The sequence below is a fragment of the Pteronotus mesoamericanus genome, unplaced genomic scaffold (genome assembly GCF_021234165.1).
Source record: "Pteronotus mesoamericanus isolate MK-2021 breed Mesoamerican mustached bat unplaced genomic scaffold, CSHL_Meso_final scaffold_128, whole genome shotgun sequence".
NCBI classification, from domain to species: domain Eukaryota; kingdom Metazoa; phylum Chordata; class Mammalia; order Chiroptera; family Mormoopidae; genus Pteronotus; species Pteronotus mesoamericanus.
In genome coordinates, this window is record NW_026555305.1 from 368,344 (window position 1) to 388,801 (window position 20,458).

Sequence of the window (20,458 nt, forward strand, 5' to 3'; positions counted from 1 at the left end):
AGATTTCCTACAATTAGTACAGGCATAGGCCTTCATCTTGTGCGAACTCTGATGATAATGGAAGACACTGCTACTGATAAAAGATTTGTAGCACTCATTGCACTCATAAGGCCTTTCTCTACCATGAACTTCCTTATGACAACAGAGGCAAAATATAAAGAAGGACATCCGACATTCACAGCACATGTAAGGGCTTTCTTCAGTGTGACCTCTCTTATGATAACAGCTTACTGCTGCTGGTAAAAGATTTCCCACATTCATTACATTCATAGTGCCTTTCTTTTGTGTGAACTCTGGTGACAATAGAGGCCAGGATGGCTTGCCACATTCACTGCATGCATAAAACCTTAGGATAAAGTCTCCAATGTTTTTCTGAGGCCACAGCTTGTGGCATTCACTTCATTTACAAGCTGTTTTACTGTTGTGAAGTCTCTCATGACAACTAAGGCCATAGTTGCTGGTAAGTATTTTCCACATTCACAGCACACAGAACACTTTACAGGCAAATCTGAAAGGGTAATGTTGTAATGTTAGCTTTTTACTCATTTTTGTAATCCTAGTATGTTTCATTTTCAAGAATGGAGAAGAATCACATTTTGGATACTTGATCTTGAGGACGATTCTAGTCACTTGCTCACCTTAACTCTTTTTTTTTCAGACATCACTGCAAAGACTTCTTTGAGGTTTTAACTATTTTCACCATCCACTGATGTTTCACCAGAAGATGTTCTCAATCGCTACATAGTCATTGTTAATTGCTTTATGTAATTTTGCATTTTAAACCTTTTTTTTTTCTGAGATAAGTTTGATTCCCATGGAGGTGAGTCCCTGCGATGACAAGAAAAGTGATGATTACTTCCCAGGCAGGAGTTGAAATCGCCAATTTAATGTACCCCCAGCATGTAAAATGCAACTTACAGAGAGCTCTTAACAATTGCTATGTAGTGCTATGTAGTGCTTAAAGGTGGCAGAGGAAATAGTTCTGGTGAAAAATAAGTGTATGGTGAAAAGTACACAATGATAGATGCATATGGGTCTGTAGCCTTTGCTGGGGAGGCATCTGAAATTCCATGTTGAGCCTCTGGAAACTAGCTGAACTTCACGGAGTTTGAGCTAATGTCTCCAAACACTTGGGTAAACAGGGTCCGGCAACGCGCCACTTTCCCCAGAAACCTGAGTTCTGTTACTTCACGAAGGGAACCGCACCTTTCTAAACCCTCGGGCCTAGACGCCATTTCCCCGCGCCCCTGGGGTCTGAAGTTTTCAGACGGAGGTCAGAGCGGGAGAGCCAACGTCAGTTTGTTCGAACTACATTACCCTGTAAGCTCTGTGTTGAGGGGCAGCCGCAATTGGCCAATGAGGGCTCAGGACAGAGGCGTTTCCGTGTGTGGCCCCGAGTTTGGGGCGTGACTTCCGGTGTCCTCTTCCCGGCGGTCATTTTGGCTGCTGGGGTGTGTTCATCGCGGCAGTGGTTCCAGAGCGAGGGGTTGAGTCCCTGAGCGGGATCCAGAAGAAGTCGGAGGGGGTGGTCCACACTCCACAAAAGAGCGCCTGAGGCTCGTCCGCGGCGCCGCCCGAGATGGTCTGCACCGGGGCCGGGATAAAAACCGCCGTCCCGTTCCGCCCGAGGCCCGGATGGCGGCGGCCGCGCTGAGGCTCCCGGCTGAGGTGAGTGCGGGTCCCCCGGGCCGTCACCGCCTCACCGCACAGAGCCTTCCATCCCGGACCCCGGTGTCCGGCACCGTGAGGCGCTGGTCCACGGGGTCCTGTTTCTGATCATGGCTGTGAATGTTTACCTGCGCCTTTGGGAGAGGGTTACGGGCAGAGCCTCAGAGGTGCGACTGAGCCGGGACGGTCCGGGAAAACTGGGGTCCCCTTCGCCTGCAGGGAACAGTGTTTGAGGCGGAGTCACATCTGCTGTGTGTTCTGCGGACTGTAGATGCCGTGGAGGATTCTAAACAAAGGAGGGGCAGGAACTACATTAGGGTGTTACAAGTTTCCCCGAAGACTTTGAACGCGAAGCGGCCTGAGGGAGAGTGATGAAGACCTTGAGGCACAGATGTTACACGTCCAGCCCTAGTCTGCCCGGCTCGAAGGCCGGCCGCGAACCCACTGAAACCGGACTTGGTCGTGTTTTGTTTCCCTGTATGGCACCTAATGTAAAGAGGTGTGGAAAGGTTATTCTCGTCTAGTACTAGGATAGGAAATTGCTCAGAGGTAAAGCTGAGCTGGAAGCATGCAGGAAACCGTTCTTCCAGACGGGAACAAAGAGCAGGAGGAGAGGACTGAGGACGGGATGGGGCTTTTGGATCCGAGGAGCCGGATGACCGTACTCAGGTCTTAGGCTCCATCGCTGCACAGTAAAGAACATATTGTGAGGGCCTGGAAAGAGAAGGAAAATCAGGGTGGAGACTACATTCAGTTGAGGCGTCCTGGAACCAAAGTAGTGGCTTAGGAAAAGTGGCTGGGTTCTGGATGTGTTTTTATTAAGGATCCACTAGATTTCCAAACGTGGAAGGAAAGTGTCTTGGTCCGCTGTGTTGCTATATAACAAAATACCGTGAAGAAGGTGACTTATAAACAACAGGAATTTCTCACAGTTCTGGGGGCTAGAAGAGGGACTTTAGAAATTAAGTACTTTGTTTTTCAAATGACATAAAAATGAAAGAGAGACTAGAAGAACATCCTTGCAAAATATATCCAACAGAGAACAACTATCTCAAATATATATAAATATTTACGTCTCAAAATTCAAAATTAAATCCATAATGACTTACCGCTATGCACTTGCCATATCAGGTGTTGCCAAGCATGTGGAAGCAGCTGGAACTCTCATCCTCTGATGGTAGGACCGGAAAAGGTGTAACCATTTTGGAAAGCAGTCCGGCAGACTTTAGAAGTTAAACGTAGAGCTGTCATACAACCCAGCCATCCCATTTCTAGGTATTTATACAAAGGAAATAAGAGTTTGTGTTTATACACAGACCTGTGCAGTGTTCAAGTGAATAAATAAATTGTAGTACAACCATTTAACAGAATATTACTCAGGAATAAAGAGCAGTTGTCTTAGTCTGCTATAATAAAATACCATAAACCGGTGCCTAAATTAACAGAAATTTATCTCACAGTTCTGGAAGCTAGGGAGTCCAAGGTCAAGGTGCCAGCTGGTTTGGCTTTTCATGAGGACTCTTTTCCTGTCTTGCAAATGGTCTATTTGTGTCTCCATGTGGTGGAAAGACAGGAAGTGCAAGTTCTCTGCTGTATCTTTTATTTTTTAAAAAGATTTTTATTTCTTTTTCGAGGGGAGGAGGGAGAGAAAGAAAGAGAGAGAAACATCAATCTGTTGCCTCTTGCACACCCCCAACAGGGGACCTGGCCTGCAACCCAGACATATGCCCTGATTGGGAATTGAACCAGCAACCTTTCTGTTTCAGGCCACTGCTCAATCCACTGAGCCACACCAGGCAGGGCTCTCTGCTGTATCTTTCTTTCTTCTTTTCTTTTTTTAAAAGATTTTATTTATTTATTTATTTATTTATTTTAGAGAGGAAAAGGGAGGGAGAAAGAGAGGGAGAGAAACATCGACATGTGGTTGCCTCTCACCTGCCCCCTACTGGGGATCTGGCCCACAACCCAGGCATGTGCCCTGACTGGGGATTGAACTAGCAACGCTTTGGTCCACAGGCCAGCACTCAATCCATTGAGCCACAATGGCCAGGGCTCTCTGTTGTATCTTTTAAAGGCACTGCCCAGGATGTCCAGCCTTTTGATGCCTCTGGGCCACACTGGAAGAAGAGTTGTCTTGGACCACACATTAAACACACTAACAAAAACAAAAAATCTCATAATGTTTTCGGTAAATTTATGATTTTGTGTTGGGTAACATTCATAGCCTCAGGTTGGACACCCCTGCAACTACTTATCACGAGGGTCCTAGCTGATGACCTCATCTATCTAATTACCTCTCCCAACTGCGTCTCTTGATACCATTACATTGAGGTGGGGGGCACACTTCAGCCTGAACAGAAATAAAATACGGATATATGCAAAAACATGGATGAATTGCTAAATAATTTAGCTGAGTGGAAGAGTGCAGATGACGAGAACACAGCTTGGTTTTCTTTATATAAGACCTTAGAAAATGCAACTTTAGCATAACATTAGCAGATCAGTGGTTGCTTGAGAATGGTGGTTTGGACGAAAGGGGATGGCAGTGGAAAGGGTTATGAGAAAACTCTGGGTGGTGATGAGTATGTTCACAATCTTGACTGTGGTGGTGGTTTCACAGGTATCTGCTAAAACTCACCCCCTTAAACACTTTAAATATGTTCAGGTATTATTATAAATAAAAAAATAAAATTTTACTTCCACCAAGATAAAGAATCTATCTGAAGAGAGCGGTTGGAATGAAAGCAATTAGGGAGAAATTGTGGCTACCAGAATGGAATCCTAAAGAAAAGGAGAAACCAGGTTGGGTTTGTGTTGTTTAAGCTACTCAATTCATGATGATTTGTTACAGGAGCAATAAGAAACTGACATATCAGCTTCATATGTTAAAATTATACCCAGTTAAATAGGGCATTACTGGTATACTTAGGATTTCCAGCTTTAGGAAAGAAAAATACAGGATACACAGTTAAATGTGAATTTCAAATAATGAATTTTTTTAAAGTTTATGTCCCATGTAATACACATTGTAAAATTACTCATTACTCACCTGCAGTTCAAATTAAACCTAGGTAGGTTCTGTCAGGCAACTGTAAGTATACTAGAAAACACAATGGGAGCAAAATCTGGTGCACATCTACGCTAGAACTATGAGCATGTTTTACTATATTTAAAACCTTATTCCTTATAAAGAAGGGTAAAAATAAACAGGCATATATCAGTCAGCTGACTGTTAGTAGGATCAAATGAAACAATAGAAATGAAAGCACACAAAACTGGTAAACACACACGTCCATTTTACCTTAGGCTCTGAAAACAAGCTCGTGAATGGTTTTGAAAACATTCTGAAGCTCTGAAGATTTATGCAAATGATTGCCTTGAGTCATAATAACCAAATCTTTTATGATGCACAATTTGATCAGCTTTGGAAGTACCGTGAAATACCCCTAATTTGTCCCTTTTTCTACCCAACCCCCCATGCAAACACACACAAGGAGTTAAACTTTTTAGTATTTGTTTTCAGAAATTTTTAAATTTTTCAATTACAGTTGACATTCAATATTATTGTAATTTCAAGTATACAGTATAGTGGTTGGACCTCCCTATACTTACTGTACTTTACATCCCCATGACTATTTTGTAATTGCCAATTTGTACTTCTTCCCGTCTCCTTTTTCTCCAGCTCCCTCAATGCCCCTTCCATCTGGCAGCCATAAAAATGTGCTGTATATCTATTAGTTTTTTCTGTTTCGTTTGTTCATTTATTTTGTTTTTGAGTCCACATATAAGTGAAATCATATGGTACTGTTTGTGTGTGTCTGGTTTCATTCTTTTTTATGGCCAAGTAATACTCCATCGCATATATGTATGACCAGTGTCTGTCTATGGGTTGCTTCTGTATCTTGACTGTTGTAATGAGGCAGCGAACATAGGGATGCACATATCTTTTTGAAGTAATGTTTTGGGTTTCTTCAGATATATCCTCAGAAGTACAATTTCTAGGTCATAAGACAGTTTCTTTTTCATTTTTTTCCAGGAACCTCCACAGTGTTTTACATAGTAACTGTACCAACTGCTGCCTTCCCGCCAATACTGCACAAGAGTTTCCTTTTCTCCACATCCTCTCACCAACATTTGTTGATTTATTGATGATAGCCTTTCTTATAAGTGTGAGGTGATGCCTCATTGTGGTTTTAAAATTGTATTTCTCTGATTAGTGGCGGTGAATGTCTTTTCTTATGTCCTTTGGTCATCTGTATGTTCTTTGGAGAGATGTAGATTCATGTCCTCTGCCCATGTTTTAAATTGGATTTTTTAAAAAGACTATATTTAGAGAAGGGGGAAGGGAGGGAGAAGGAGAGGGAGAGAAGCATTGATATGCAAGAGAAGCATCAATCAAGGGTGCCTTTTGCAGGCCCCCAACCTGGGACTGGTCCAAAACCCAGGAATTGAATGGACGACCTTTCGCTTTGCAGGAAGATGCTCAACCATATCGGTCAGGGCTCTGATTTTTTTTTTTTTTAATGTAAGATTATGATCTGCAGGTTCAGCCTTAGGCAAAATTTATTGAGCTGTCCACCACTATGATGCTGCTGGGTTTATTCTGATCTACAGAAAACAGCTTTGAAATTATGAAAGCCTTTCTTATGTGAGTTGAGACAATTTTCTGGTGTGGTGATAACGGAGTCACTATTTGTCACTACATTCTTCTGACTGAAATACAGTCAGCCTTTAAACATATTTAAATTTGGGCATTATCTTCCACACTCAGACTGGGTTTGGGATCCTTGGAAATTATTTAACTTAACAAAAAGGGCAAGTGTTGAAATCCAAAGACATAGGGCCCTTGGTAACAGGTTGCTAACAAACTGGTTCTTTTTCTAAAGGGATTGTCTAGCACTGGCAGGTTTGCGGGATGCTATTCATCTTTTGTTTTACACAGAATGGGTATGGGGCTTTGCTCAGCGTAACTTGCCTCCCAAGTAGGTTCCAGGTCACTAGGCTTTATCCCAGTACCTCAGCTCCTTTTATTTCTTCTACTGGAGCCTGAAACTCTTGGTGTATCTACCTACATTTTTATGAGAGTGACATGCATGTTTCCCTGCGAATTGAGAGGTTTAGGAAATACAGTAAAAAAATCTATGTTTTTCATGAAATGTGTTTCAGCATCATGGTCTGGGCTAATGGCTCTGTTGCCTTTGTGCTTTACAGATATAAGCAGTGAGTGCTGTACACTCATCACTAGACTACATTCCAGACCTTTCTAGGAAGCCAGAGGCAGCACCCTGATCCCGGTGAGCACATTTGGCTCCTTAAACACTCATGTTTATTGTATCCTGTCAGTGAGGAAGAAACTCTCTCCCCTATTCTTAAGGCTCTTTTGGCTGCTCTAATAATCAAATAGAAATAGGCTCAGCTTCAGAAGCCGTAGAAGCTAGTGAACATAGTTGGTGTCAGTGACTGTCTGTGACTATAAAATGGGCTAATACAAAAGTTGGGGGGGATCGTCCTGTGCATCATAAAAGTTGTAGGTTTGATTCACGGTCGGGATATGTACTGGAGGCAAGCGAATGTAATTTTTCTCTCACATCAGTATTTCTCTAACACGAGTAAACATCCTTGGTGAGGATTTAAAAAAAAAAAGGTTTGGGAATGTGGTTTGGAGCTTTATAGTCTTGAGGGGTGAGGGGTAATAACTGGTAGCTTTTGGTTATTTCCTGGAGGCTGGAATAATGTCTTTAAATACATGCATATGTGATGAGTTGCACGCAACTCCTCTGGAATCTGGGCACGGCCCTTTTAAGACAGAATAGCCCTCCCCTGTCCTTTCAGCCAGGACACCCCTGGCAGTGCTGTCTCCTCTCTGTTCCAGGAGGTTCCACTGTGGCCACCTAAGTTGGAGGCCTGTGGAACTGCAAGAACATCATCACCCAGAGAAGCCTGTGCAGAGTGACAAGAGCGTGGAGCCAATGAAGGTCCATGACTGCCCGCATCTTCCTTGTGGTTGCTCCTTGTTCGGAGACTCTGGATGTGACGACCAGACAGAGAAGGCGGGGCAGGAGCCATTGTCCTTCTGGTACAGAGAGCAATGGCAGTGGCCACACTGAGGGGCCTGGCTGAGGTGAGTGCACATTCTCTCACCAAATCCTATAGTCCCAGGTGCAGGGTACCTGTTAATGTCCTCCAGCTTGGAGCCTAGCATCCAGGACTGTGAGGAACTCAAAGGTGACGTGCCATAGGGGCCATCCATGCAAAGATGATGAATGGTGATTGAGCCAGGAAGATTCAGGAACCTGGGGGCCACCTTCGGCCTGCAGGGAACAGATCATGCAAGGTGGAGTGACATCTGGAAATAACTGGCTGAGGGTCCTGAGAGCCAGGGGAATTTCACCAAAGGAGAAACACGATGAAAGCTTGCCAAGAGGCTGTTTACAGGAAGAACAGTAGAGAGGATTGATGACAGCGAGGTGGCACAGGGAGGCTGAGTGAGAGTCGGCACTGAGGATAATTGGCCTGAGGTCTCCTAGCTCCAGGAGTGAGCAGAAGCACAAGAGGGACCAGAGCCCAGGGAGCTCCACCACAATCGCCTGTCTCCTATCCTCCCTCATGATTTCTATGACTTGTCAACACATGTTAGGGGAGGGGGTGTCCTGGTCCTCTCCATCTGCCATTCTCTGAACCTCTGGGTCTGAGATCCTAGAGAAGCACCAAACCCAGGCTGGTTATACGGAAGTGTTCCTGGGCACCAGTACTGGTATGTGCAAAACGCTGGGAACAGAGGCAGGAGTAGAATGGTGGTCTCACCCATGCTGTTACATGTTCCATTAGTTGCAGAAAACAGACTGGGATGGTCGGGGAGAAAGCTACCACAAGGTCCAGGTGAGGTGAATGTAAATTATAGTCATGGAGGTAGGGGAAGTTTTTGGAGAGTAAGGAGCAAAATGGGAGGGGTGAGGGATGTCCCCCCCCTTACAGTTCTTACCTCAACAGCTAGGGCGATAGGAGCCCCCTTAACTGGGCTGGAGCAGTTAGTACTGGGAATGATTTTGGCAAAGAGTCTGACATGGTTCAGAAAATACTGAATGGAGGCAGCTGAGTATAAAGGTCTACAAATTTGCGATGAGGTTCAGCATTAGACACCTAATAGGTGGTGGTGGCTATGTGGACTGAATGGAGAGCCGTGTGTCACACAAAGGAAGGAGAATTCAAGGGGCACGTTATTGGCAGGCTGGGAAGAAGAGGTTTAGTACTAAGTCTGGGTCTCTTTCTGGGTACCTGGTTGGAGGGAATGGCCTGTGAAATACAGGTGAGGGGGGAGAAGAGGGTAATCTAGCAGGTGGCCAAGGTCTCCACGGGAAGAATGGACAGGAGGTGGATATGGAAGCCTAGGAGTAGTTGAGGCAGATGACCTACCTAAAGTCCTGTTCACTGTTCTTCACTCGCCAGGATTTTACGGGGATTTTTTTTTTTTGGAGCCTGGGGTGTTTTAGTCAGACTATCAGATGAGCTCACCTGTGAGCTTAGGGGCTGAATTGTGTCTCCCTAAACTGTTTATGTTAAAATACTCCATTCCCAGTATCTCATGTCATGACTGTAATTGGCCATCGATCCTTAAGGTGGCGATTATGTTAAAATGAAGATACAGATGGGCTCTAGTTCAGCATGACTGGGTACTTTATTACAGTGTCCCTAGCAAAGCAACATAGCTGAGGACTGAATGAGGGAAAGAGTAAAAGGCCTAACTGGTGAGGGGATGTCAGTACAACACAAGTGAGCAGAGGACCAGGGGTATGTGCGAGGTGGCTGAGATTGAAGCAAGGACCCCAGGCAGACAAGGGGCCTTCACAGTGCACTTGAAGGTTCACCAGGTCTGTGGTAGCACCAGGTCCTGTTTATGCCAAGTACTCTTGATGCCAGGTGATGGGTAACAGGTGCCCGGGAGGTGCACGCAGAGAGTGTTTGAGCCAGTGGCTCCAGGCCCTTAGTATTAGGGATTTAGGTGAAGGTTGAGAGTATATTTGGGTGTACTGGGGGGGACATTTCAGGGAGATCCCTAGGGGGGGTGGCTAGGCGGGTGGTTGGTGTCTGTGTTTGGGCCACCTCCTGACAAGGAGGGCCTGGCATCTCTTGAGTTGGGGAGCTTCACTGTAGGGCCTGGGCAGCGGGGTTATTTTTAGTTTCATGTCTCATGACAGGGCCGTGTGACCTTTGAGGATGTGGTCGTTTACTTCTCCTGGGAGGAGTGGGGCCTCCTGGACGAGACTCAGCGATGCTTGTACCATGACGTGATGCTGGAGAACTTTGCCCTTGTGACCTCATTGGGTAAGACTTAACACCCCCACACCAGTGGACAGGCTAGACTCCATCTCTTTAAATTACAATTGATGTTCAGTGTTACTGTATTGGTTTCAGACAATCATATCAATACTTTACAAAGCATTCCGCGTGTTGCTTCCAGCACCCATGTGGAGACACCGTCTTTACTTTACCTCCCAGGGATGCACTGCTCTTTCCACACTTGGACCTTACCTTCCAGTTTCCTGGCCAGGTAGACTGATCAGAAACCTGGAGCCTGAAATGTGCCACCCCCGTTGGCCTGGCCGGGTAACTGGCCAGGCCTGGCACCTCAGCCCAGGTTATTCTCCCTACCTTTTCCATGACGTTTTTCCCCATCTGTACCTGCGTGCACTGTCACTGGTATGTCCCAAGAGCTGTTCTCAGAAGATTCCTCTGTGATTCCTGTAACATTTAGTTTCCCGTTGTCTGCTACGGGATTGCTCTGGGCCAGTGCTAGTTCCTCACCTGTCACCTTAGGTCTCCAATCATCAAGGTCCCACCTATTTCTTCCTAAACCCCAGGTGAACAGTCCTAGATGCCTCACAGGATGGACACGACAGTCAATGGCAGCTGAGGTAGGACATAGCTGGAGAGTGTGCTCACACCAGGAACCTGTCCCGTGCCCACTGATGTCAACACCACCCCTTTCATGTCTGCCTGCCCTTCCCCATTCTTGACACTTCTCCCAGTTCTCATTTCTACCCTGATTCTGGTCTTCAGTTGCCCAATGTTACCTCACATGTGATACTGCAAGGATTGCCCATTTCTTTCAATCTCTAAACACCAATTCTAGCTAGTTCCAACCAGGTTTTCTTTGGCCTGGACATAAACTTCGGCACAGTCAAGAGTTCAGTGAAGGCCATAGGAAAGAGTCAGTGGGGGACCAGCCCTCCATAGTTCTTGAAGCTCTTACTCAATTCTTGAGTCCCAGCACTTAGTACAAAGCAGCCCCTCTCACCAACCTGAAAACAATCCACTGAAATCAATTCTTTTGTGTCCCTCATATTCATCTCTGATGGGGCTGCTCCCTCCCCCCAGAGTCAGCATGTACTTACTAGCCTTTTGCTTCCAGGCTCCTGGTATGGAATGGAGGAGGAGGCGCTTTCCATGCAGAGTGTTTCTGTAGCACAGATGTCACAAGGCCAGACTCCAAATTCCGACCCAGCCATTCAGGAAGCTCACCCCTGTGAGAAGTGCGTCCTGGTGGGGAGAGACATTTTGTACCTGACTGAGTACCCAGGATCATCACATCCTGGCCAGAAATCACACACCTGCGAGGCCTGCGGCAAACCACCCTGGTTCAGTCCAAACCTACACCACAAACACAATGAAGAGAAGCCTCTTGAACGGGATATGGACGCAGCCTCCGTTGTGACAAGCTGCAAATTCCACGTGTCAGGGAAGCCCCTTGCCTTCACTTGCGGGGCAGTCGGGAAGGACTTCCTAGCCATGTTGAGTCTTCTCCAGCATCAGGCAACTCTGAAAGGGGCAAAGTCACCGAGCATTTTCACATGTGGGGATAGGGAAGCCTTTCATAGTGGGAGGAATCGTTACATATGCAGTGACTATGGCAAACCACTCGGCTATGAATACAAACTTTTTCAGCATCAGCAGCTTCACCCTCAGAGTCATGACTGTGATAATTATGAGAAACCTTTTAACCAAAGCTCCCCCGTTAGTGATTGCCAGAGACCTGACACGGGAGCGAGGCCTTATCAGTGCAACGAGTGTGGGAGATCCTTCAGCCAAAGCTACCACCTCATTCAGCACCACAGAATTCACACTGGAGCCAGGCCTTACAAGTGCAGTGAGTGTGGGAAAGCCTTCACTTACAAACTGAGACTTGTTCAGCACCTGCAAATTCACAATAGAGTGAAGCCTTATGAGTGTGGAGAGTGTAGAAAATCTTTCAGCTACAGCTCCACTCTCATTAAACACCAGAGAGTGCACACAGGAGCCCGGCCTTACAAGTGTGCTGAGTGTGGGAACTCCTTTAGTCAGAGCTCCAACCTTGTCCAACACCAGAAAATTCACAATGGGGCGAGGCCTTATAAATGTAGTGAATGTGGAAAATCTTTCAGCTACAAGTGCAAACTTGTTCAGCACCTGCGGATTCACACTGGCGAAAGGCCTTATGAGTGTGGGGATTGTGGGAGGTCTTTCAGCCACAGCTCCACCCTCAATCAACACCGGAGAATCCACACTGGAGCCAGGCCTTACAAGTGTGGTGAGTGTGAGAAATCCTTCAGCCAAAAGTCCAACCTCATTCAGCACCAGAGAGTTCACACAGGAGAAAGGCCTTATGAGTGTGGGGAATGTGGGAAATCCTTTAGCCAGAGCTCACACATCATTCAACACAGAAAGCTTCACACCAGATAACCTCATGAATGTGCAATGGCTTGGACAGACTTTTCAGCCACTGCTCTGTCAAATTCAACATGACACCTTAACCCAGAGATAGTTTAATAATGAATGTCATTTGGCCCCAGAAAGTCCATGTAGAAGAAAAGCCTGAGACCTGCCTCAGGGAACATACTACTTTTTTATTAGGAAGTTCTCTGCTTGAAGTTGGACTTGATGCATCTCATTGTCTACAGTAGGGAAATTCTGTGCGCCCCCCCCCCCCAAGAGCTCCTCATGCACCAGAAGAATTTTGTAGCCTTGTGTATTCTACCTTGCTGGTTCCTTGCCTGAACTCATTCCGCTGCCACGAAGCCTTCTCACTTCTATAGACCACCTCAGCCGGGGGGAGAACACACTACCTCCTTTCTGACTAGGGCATAACCTGGACCCAATTTTGTTAGCCAAGATCAGGCTGGATAATGGTAGCTTGCATTCTTCCAGCTCTGGTCTAATTTGCATTGCTTCTAAAGGCCACCTAAGAATGATTTAGAGCACTTTGTGGTCCTCATTTATACGCTAGATGTTAGCCCAGAGAAGGAGGGTAAAACTTGTGACAGCCTCCAGTGCTGCTGGCAAGTATATTGGTTCCCTTTTCCCAGGATGTCACATCATATGCCAAGCACTATGGGGGGGAGCGGTTTCCTAGGTACCACAAAAGAATCATGTGCCTTTCATGTCTAGAGTCATCTGCTGTTAAGTGGGTGTAAGACTGCACGGGCTGGACTAGAACTAATTTGTATCGAAACACTGGTTGAGACCGGCAACTAGGGAGGGTGTACCCTCCACACATTGCAGTGACCTGTAGTTGAGGCCATTGTCAGCAAATACAGTCTTGGTTATTAGTGTCTACACTGTTCATCTGAATATACTGCTGCAGAGGCAAGAATGACAGCAGGAGGGAGACTAGGGATGTAGCTTTTGTGACCCAGCCAAGTGATTGTCAGGGAATACTGACCAACAAGATTGGGAGTATTTCCTGCTACTGAGAAAGGACTATACTTCCCCCAAAAGCATGAGTCAACATTTCTAAGCCTGTTTGCGGGGGGTAATTTAGGGGGGTCCAGACTTCCATATGAGTGATGCTGTGGAACAGCACTTCTTAGTTGTTTACTTTTGGGCATGCATCCATAAAATGATCAACATTGAAATGAACAACTATGAAGTCTCATTCACCTTGTGTCCTTTTAAAATCTCCCTCTGTCCTCATGGCAACTAGGGACTGATGTTTCACAGATTTTGTATTTTATAAAACTTTATGAGTCAAATCATAAAGCACTCAAAGGTCTTAAATTTCTATTTCAAGCTCATTACTTTTGAGGTTCATACGTGTCACTCATGAAATACTTTATTCCTTCTATTGAATACTATATGAATGTACACAAATTGTTTACATTTAAATCTGTCAGTGGAGGACATTTGACTTGTTTCCAACTTTGAGGTTATTACAAATGCACGTCCTCCAAGAAATCAACTATTCCAGCCACTCATGCAATGAGAGTTTCCCCCCCAATTCTCCCTTTTCTCCAAAACAGCGCCTCCCATTTTCCTTCCCCACCATAACATTCCTACCCAAATTACAAACTCTGCTTTTTCTGAATAAACTTTGCTGATAAAAGTGACTATTTGTAATGTCAGCATTACGTTACCAGAAGCCAACAGACGCTGGTTAGAGCAGATAGATGGGTTGGAATTATAAAATGGCCCAGTTAATACTTCCCAGTAGTTTACTCCGATTTTATAGATGATAAAATGGTATTTCCCAGAAGTGTAGCAGTTGCACCAAAGACTGCACATGGTTTACTAAAATTTAAGATTCATTTCCTCCCAGCAAATGACATGGAACTGGGATTTCTGCAGTTGGTAGTGGCAACCAGACTTATCATCTGGCCCTTAAGGGACCTAAAAGTGGGCTCATTCCAATGACAGGTGGGCCACAAAAGTTTTCTGTTATTTTCACCACTACCCTTTGATCCAGAATTGGTAAGTTGCTTCCCCAGTCACAACTGGTGGTCACCATGGACAGCATCAGGAGTACCATTGAAAATTGATAGAGCCGATATTCCAGTGGGTTGCTGTCAGGAGGGGCTACAACCAGCCTCTCAGTCTCCAAAGCCCCCAGTGGGGGAAGGTTGACAGGGTTGGTTTTGATCTAAAAAATGCAAGCATTCTCTTCCCCCAGGTGGGGGATGGAATGTTTCAGCATCCGTTGACATATTAGCACCAGATGTTACCCTTCAAGTCCAGGAGACCCATAACTGAAATGAGCCACTTGCAGCACTCTCTGCCCCGGGGCAGGTACTCACACTTGCAGCTTCATCTGTGAGCTGTTAAGCAGTGGTCATCCACACCAGTTCAGTTTCATCAGGACTCCCCAAGTTTTGGATATGGTGAAGGAAGCTGCAATAGAGAACAGCAGAGCTACGAGTTAAGACCACGGTCAAGGCAGCCCCTCCAACTGGACAGCTTCAGCTGGGGAAATGGTCTTCCTCGAAAAGGGATAAGGGTGGTGTGGAAAGCCTCAGACCAGTTGGTCAAAATACAATTACAGAAACTCCTTCATAATGGCTGGCTCAGATGGTAGAAAGCTTATCTCTGAGCATGACCTCCACGGGGTGGGGGTGGGGGAACCCTCTGTAGAAAAGGCTGCTAAGGCTGCTTTTAACTTGGACTCATTAATCACTAGGAACCCTTCATATTAGGTAATTTTGGGGGGTTCCATAGAGACAAGCAGGTGCTGCTGGGCAGGATGGGCCTGGTAGGAGCACAGGGAGCCAGAGGTCGTGCTAGTTGGTGACATCCTGACAGCTAGTGAGGGGCACATGGAGCCAAGTTGCCCCCCTGCGACATGGAAAGGGGAAACCTGCCATAGATGAGGCTATCTCAAGATAGGACACGTGCCATTTGAGGCCATTATGCTCCTTGAGAAGGACCTACCCAAAGCCCAGGTGCCACATTCCTCAAGCTGGGCACAAAGCTATGCAAGCACAGCAGAGAGGCACTGGGGAGCCTCATTCGCCAGGCCACAGCCAAGAGCCCTTTAGAACAGGTGGCCCCAGTGATAAGGCAACTCACTGAGCTTGGCCCACCACCCTGCAGCTACCCCCTTATACTCCACACAAAACACATCTTGTGCTGCTCGCTAGCTCTGTGGGATGCTGTCAGGTCTGAGACAGTCAACACCAGAATATGAGGAGCTGTGACAGCTGTGAGCACCCTGAGGAGGAATGGCGGGGAGGGATACACACTGGGCAGGTCACGGGGAGGGTTTCGAGAAAGGCCTCAGAGACAGCCAAGATTAACGGGTAAACTAGGGGCCCTTCGTAACGCTTGGGGCCTCTGCACCTCCCGCGCCTCCCACACCAGAAGTCAGGTTACGTGAACAACTGCAAGCAAAGCAAGTCTCACCTGCCTGCACCTGTTGCTAAGGCCTGGGGTGGGGACGGGGCTCCTCTTGGCATGTTGCGGAACTGCGCGCCCCACTCCATGCATTGGCTGAGAGTCACTGAGGGCCATACCGGCCTGCCAAAGAGGGCTCTGCGCATGCGCAATTGGGATCGCTTACACCTGGTGGTTACGTTCTAGGGAGTGTGTCTCCGGCCCCAAGGCCACGCTTAGACTCTTCACCAGGGAATGACCCCTCTCCGCGGCCCGTGGAACGCAAGGGCTCCAGACAACTGGGGGTCTGGAGTAGGGCCAAGAGGCCCTACTGGTGGTCCTCCACAGGGCCCAAGCAATGATCGTGATTAGCGTTCTCATTAAGAAAACCAAAGTTTCTCTGGCTGGTGTGGCTCAGTGGATTGAGGGCCGGCCTGGGACCCAAAAGGGTCGACGGTTCCATTCGTCGTCAGACCACATACCTGGGTTGCGCGCCAGGTCCCTGGTAGGGGGCGCGCGAAAGGCAACCACATTGATGTTTCTCACTCCTTCCTCCTAAAAATAAAATCTTAAAAGTTAAACATATAAAAAAAAAAGCCTTAGTTTTCAAAGACACAGAGCCGTAACCCATCACTACTTTTCAATACCACATTGCTCCCGCCCGAAGTGGGGGAGCACAATGGACCCTCAAAGTGTGCACTATTGATCCCACTGAGGTGTGAGCCCAAGGGGGTCAGGTCATTGGGATGAAAACAACACCCCTGCTCATCCTTGGGCAAACAAGGGGTGACCTGGAGCCTCCATGGACGCCACAGAGGACCTGGTGGGATGGCCTGCCCACCCTTGGGAGACACGGCCACCCACATCGTGAGGCTGAGCACGGCAGAGATAAACCATGTGCATACCCTCTGCCATCCCACACACCGTCCATGGACAGAGAGAAGCAGCCACAGCCTTCAGGAAGAGTGAACAGAGCGCCCCTGCCCACCAGGAACGTCACAAACGTCCACTGGCTTGGGCCTGTCAGGGCATAAGCCTGTATGCAAAACCCCAAGAGGAAGTCCAGGGGGCAGCAACCAGAAATGCTGTGTCAGGCAAGGGCAACCAGCAACCCAAGAGAAGCAGGCACCATTAGGGTCTACAAGACCACACTGTAACTATGAGGCGCAGAATGCCCAAGGACTTCGCCACTCTCAGGCACTTGAGCTCTGTGGCAGCACCATGGTGGGGGCTGGGCGTCATGTGAGATTCACACACACAGTTCAAAACCCAGAGAAATTGTGCGCCATAGAGCCAATCTTTTCAGCCACACATACGCTGGAGTGACCAGTTAAAAAATCTGGTAGCAGAATATTCCAGTTTCAGGGGGGAAAAAATTATCCTGTTTGGCTGGGACAGTTCACCAATCACAGAGACCTCCTGGGATGTGCACAGCCAACCCACCAGTCTCAAAGACTTCCCCATCACAGCTCGGGGCTCTCACGGCCATCTGGTCGCTTCCAGGCAGGAGCTAAGACAGTGTTCCCTCCTGCATGGCGGGATAGTTTTTGCCTTCATGGGCTGGATCCAGCTCTATCTGTGACTGAGGACTTTTAAAAATTCTACTCAAGCGTCTCCGATAAACTTCCCCGCGCTCGCCTTGGCCACCCTACCTGGGTGTCCACATACATGTCCCCTTCCCCCCACCCCCAGGCAGCTTTCCGCACCCTCTTCTCACCTTCCCTGCTGAGCACCAGTTCGCTCCTGCAGACCGAAGTGCACAGACAGGTGCCGTGTCCACCCACATGTCCTGACAGTCCCCCCTCCCCCCTGATAAGCCAGATCAATAATTGCAACAATTGTTAGTTCCCCCATAGGCCTCCAGGTACTATATATTTAGTAAACGGATGGAGCTCTTACACACGCAGGTGTGACCGGGCTGAATCTCATAGTGCCAGCAGCCTGGTGGAATTCTGCCTCAGTCACTGCGGCCAAGCCCCGTCTCCCTTTCCCACACTTCCCGGAGCACAGGAAACAAAAACCGGAGAGAACGTTCGCCTCAAGCCAGCACAGAGCGCCCGTTCACAATGAATGTCCGTGGGCTATGTCCACCCCAGGACAGGACAAGCGCCCCATGAATCGTTATGTAAAAAGCAAGTCCCGAGAGCTCATTTACTGGAAGGGGTTTTATCAGCCTTGCCTCCCTCTTCGGTGAACGTGGCTGATGACCATCCTAGGAAAGGAAGCCAAAGGAACCTGAGTTGGGGAGCCTGAGACAGTGAGGGCGCAAGTTGAGGACCCGGCCGCCCTAGAGTCTGGAAGACAAGGGCAAGTCTCAGCCCAGGGTGCACGAGAGTCGTTGTGCAGGTGCCGGTGGCCGACCCTGGCAGCAGAGGCAGAGTCGGGCGGCGGTCAAGGTCAAGCCTGGAGCCCTGCGCATGAAGCCAACCTGTTAACGCCACAATCAGTGCAAGTCTTTGCCTATCCAGGCAGTAGACAATTTTTTGGTGAAAATTTACTGCACCTGCTGCTCAAGGGGTGGTCCACAGGTCAAGTGGGCCTCTTCGGACAGTTGTCCATTCACAGCCATTCCCCGCAACACCACCATCTCATCCAATGTCCTGGAGCTCCCAGGACCATATGGCCGAATCAAGGACATGGTTGAAGAGAGGCTTCGAGCTCCAAAGCTGTGCCCTGCACACATGTTTTTACCACACCAGCAGGGCCCTGGTGCCCGTCACTTCATATCTCAAATATTGGCGAGAAAGATGTGTCCAACGACCAGGATCAACGGGGGCACGCTTACTGACAGAGGACAACCCAAACCCTCCCTGGTCACCTTTCGCAGGCAGGAATGGCCGGATCCTCCGTGTCTCTGAATGCGGACTTAAAAACAACTCTGCGGAGGCTCCTCCAATGACTGGGCTGCCTGAGGAGGGACTGCTTACCCGCCTCTCCACAGACGGCCCGGTCCGGCCCCGCACTCCCACAGCTCGCCGGCGTCGGACACTCACTATTATGACCACGGACACAGGAACGCTGGCGGACGCTGGTCGATCCGTGCTGCGGACGGCCCCCAACTTTGGCTGCCACTTGCACTGATTACACTTTCCCCCGTAACCCCGCAAAGGCACAATCTACAGCGAAGAGATGAAGTGTCGACACCGGGCGGAGCCAGACCAATCACGCCAGCGTTAACGGCCTCCTGGGAACCCTGCCCTCGGCAATACAGTAAACCCTTCCACCGATTTCCACGGAACCCAGAAGGAGAAAACATCTCAAAGCGGCCACCAGATGGCGCTCGACAACCGCCAGAATGACCGCAAGCTGAGCGAATCCGGATCGCCCGGAGGCGCGGGCTCACGGTTAGCCGCCAGCACACGGTCTTGTCCGGCCCATCCTGGGGGACATTCTCTCGCCCAGCCCCGAGCAGGAAGGGCGGGAGAGCCTGCGGGCAGAGCCAGCAGACCGTCCCTTCCTCGTCTGCACGGGTTAGAGCTGCCCGGAAGAGCGCGAAGACCACATAGGCCGGCTCCCGAAGCACGGAGGAGATCCTAGGGACAGCATCGAGGGCGTGCGTCGGCCTCCCCGTCCCTTTCCCAGGCGAGGGGAGCCGACACCCCCCGGAGCACGCATGACACTCAGCACGGAGACCGGGAAGTGGGGGCGTCGTGATCTTACCCAGAAGAGGTGTGCATGATACGGCATGAAGGCCACGCCGCCACCGGTCTCTGGAGCCCGGATAAGATACCTTGGCCGGGGGTCCCCCCTGAGAGAGCCGGTGGTGCGAGGGCCTCGGTGGACGGTTCCAGCAGTATTGACAAGACGCGTGTCTGGCAGGTCTTGGTTAAGTCTGAGGCCTGTCCATTCGGACGAATCAGCCTTTTTGCTAGCGTGCCCGGGGAATCCAGGCGCAGGACAGCGTACCCATTTCCCCCACCCGGGCCGTAGCCCGTGTCCGCTCCCGAGGGCAAACACACGCAGCCCAAGAGTTGCTGCAACCTACATCCTCTCCCCGAGGTCCTGCAGGTACAATATCCTTTGAAAGAATGAAACGCCGGCGTTCGGGTATGAACGGGGCAAATCTGCTAGCGCGGCCGGCCTCCTGGAACGTTGCCTCCGGCACTGCGACCAAATGCCGTCCCTTAGAGTGCGCCAGAGCGATAATGGGAGAAAAACGATTTAAAAACGGCCACCAGACAGCTCCTGAAAACCGGCGCGACCGTCAGCGGGACGGATCTGGGTGGCGGGAGGAGAGGGTGCCCTGCTGGCCAGCCCAGACACCCGACCTCTCCTCGGTCCCCCTCGGAGCGGAGCGAGTGGGAGGGCGTTTAGAACGGCCGTGGCGTCCACCCCGGAGTCCCCGGGTGGCACAGTGAGACCCTGGAAGCAGAAGGGGGACTTGGAATTTTTTTCGGGTGACTGCGGGGAGGGGAACAGACGCCCCACGCGACCCTAGAGAGCCAGGTGGACGTGGAAAACTCCCTGGAGGCGCCGACACGGGCATCCCGGAGCCGCACGAACGGTTCCCGGGCTCCCGGGACACCTGCCTGCAGGCCGGTGGGGGACTGTAAACTGAAATCGTGCAAGTTACTCGGAGGACAATGGACGAATCACTTCTGTTCTGTACTCGAAACCAGGCCCGAACAGTTATTTCTCCCTAGTTTTTGTTTGTTTTTATCTGTCATTCAGGAGA

General features: G+C 48.9%; 1 protein-coding gene across 1 annotated transcript; it reads left to right on the forward strand.

Moving 5' to 3' along the window:
- Nucleotides 1–1,434: 1,434 nt before the first annotated feature.
- Nucleotides 1,435–13,989, forward strand: LOC129082540 (zinc finger protein interacting with ribonucleoprotein K-like). The gene is made up of 5 exons (XM_054588240.1): nucleotides 1,435–1,668; nucleotides 6,880–6,962; nucleotides 7,541–7,789; nucleotides 9,864–9,990; nucleotides 11,078–13,989. The coding sequence occupies exons 3-5, from the start codon at nucleotides 7,757–7,759 to the stop codon at nucleotides 12,382–12,384; spliced, it is 1,467 nt and encodes a 488-aa protein (XP_054444215.1). The 5' UTR covers nucleotides 1,435–1,668; nucleotides 6,880–6,962; nucleotides 7,541–7,756; the 3' UTR covers nucleotides 12,385–13,989.
- Nucleotides 13,990–20,458: the final 6,469 nt, after the last annotated feature.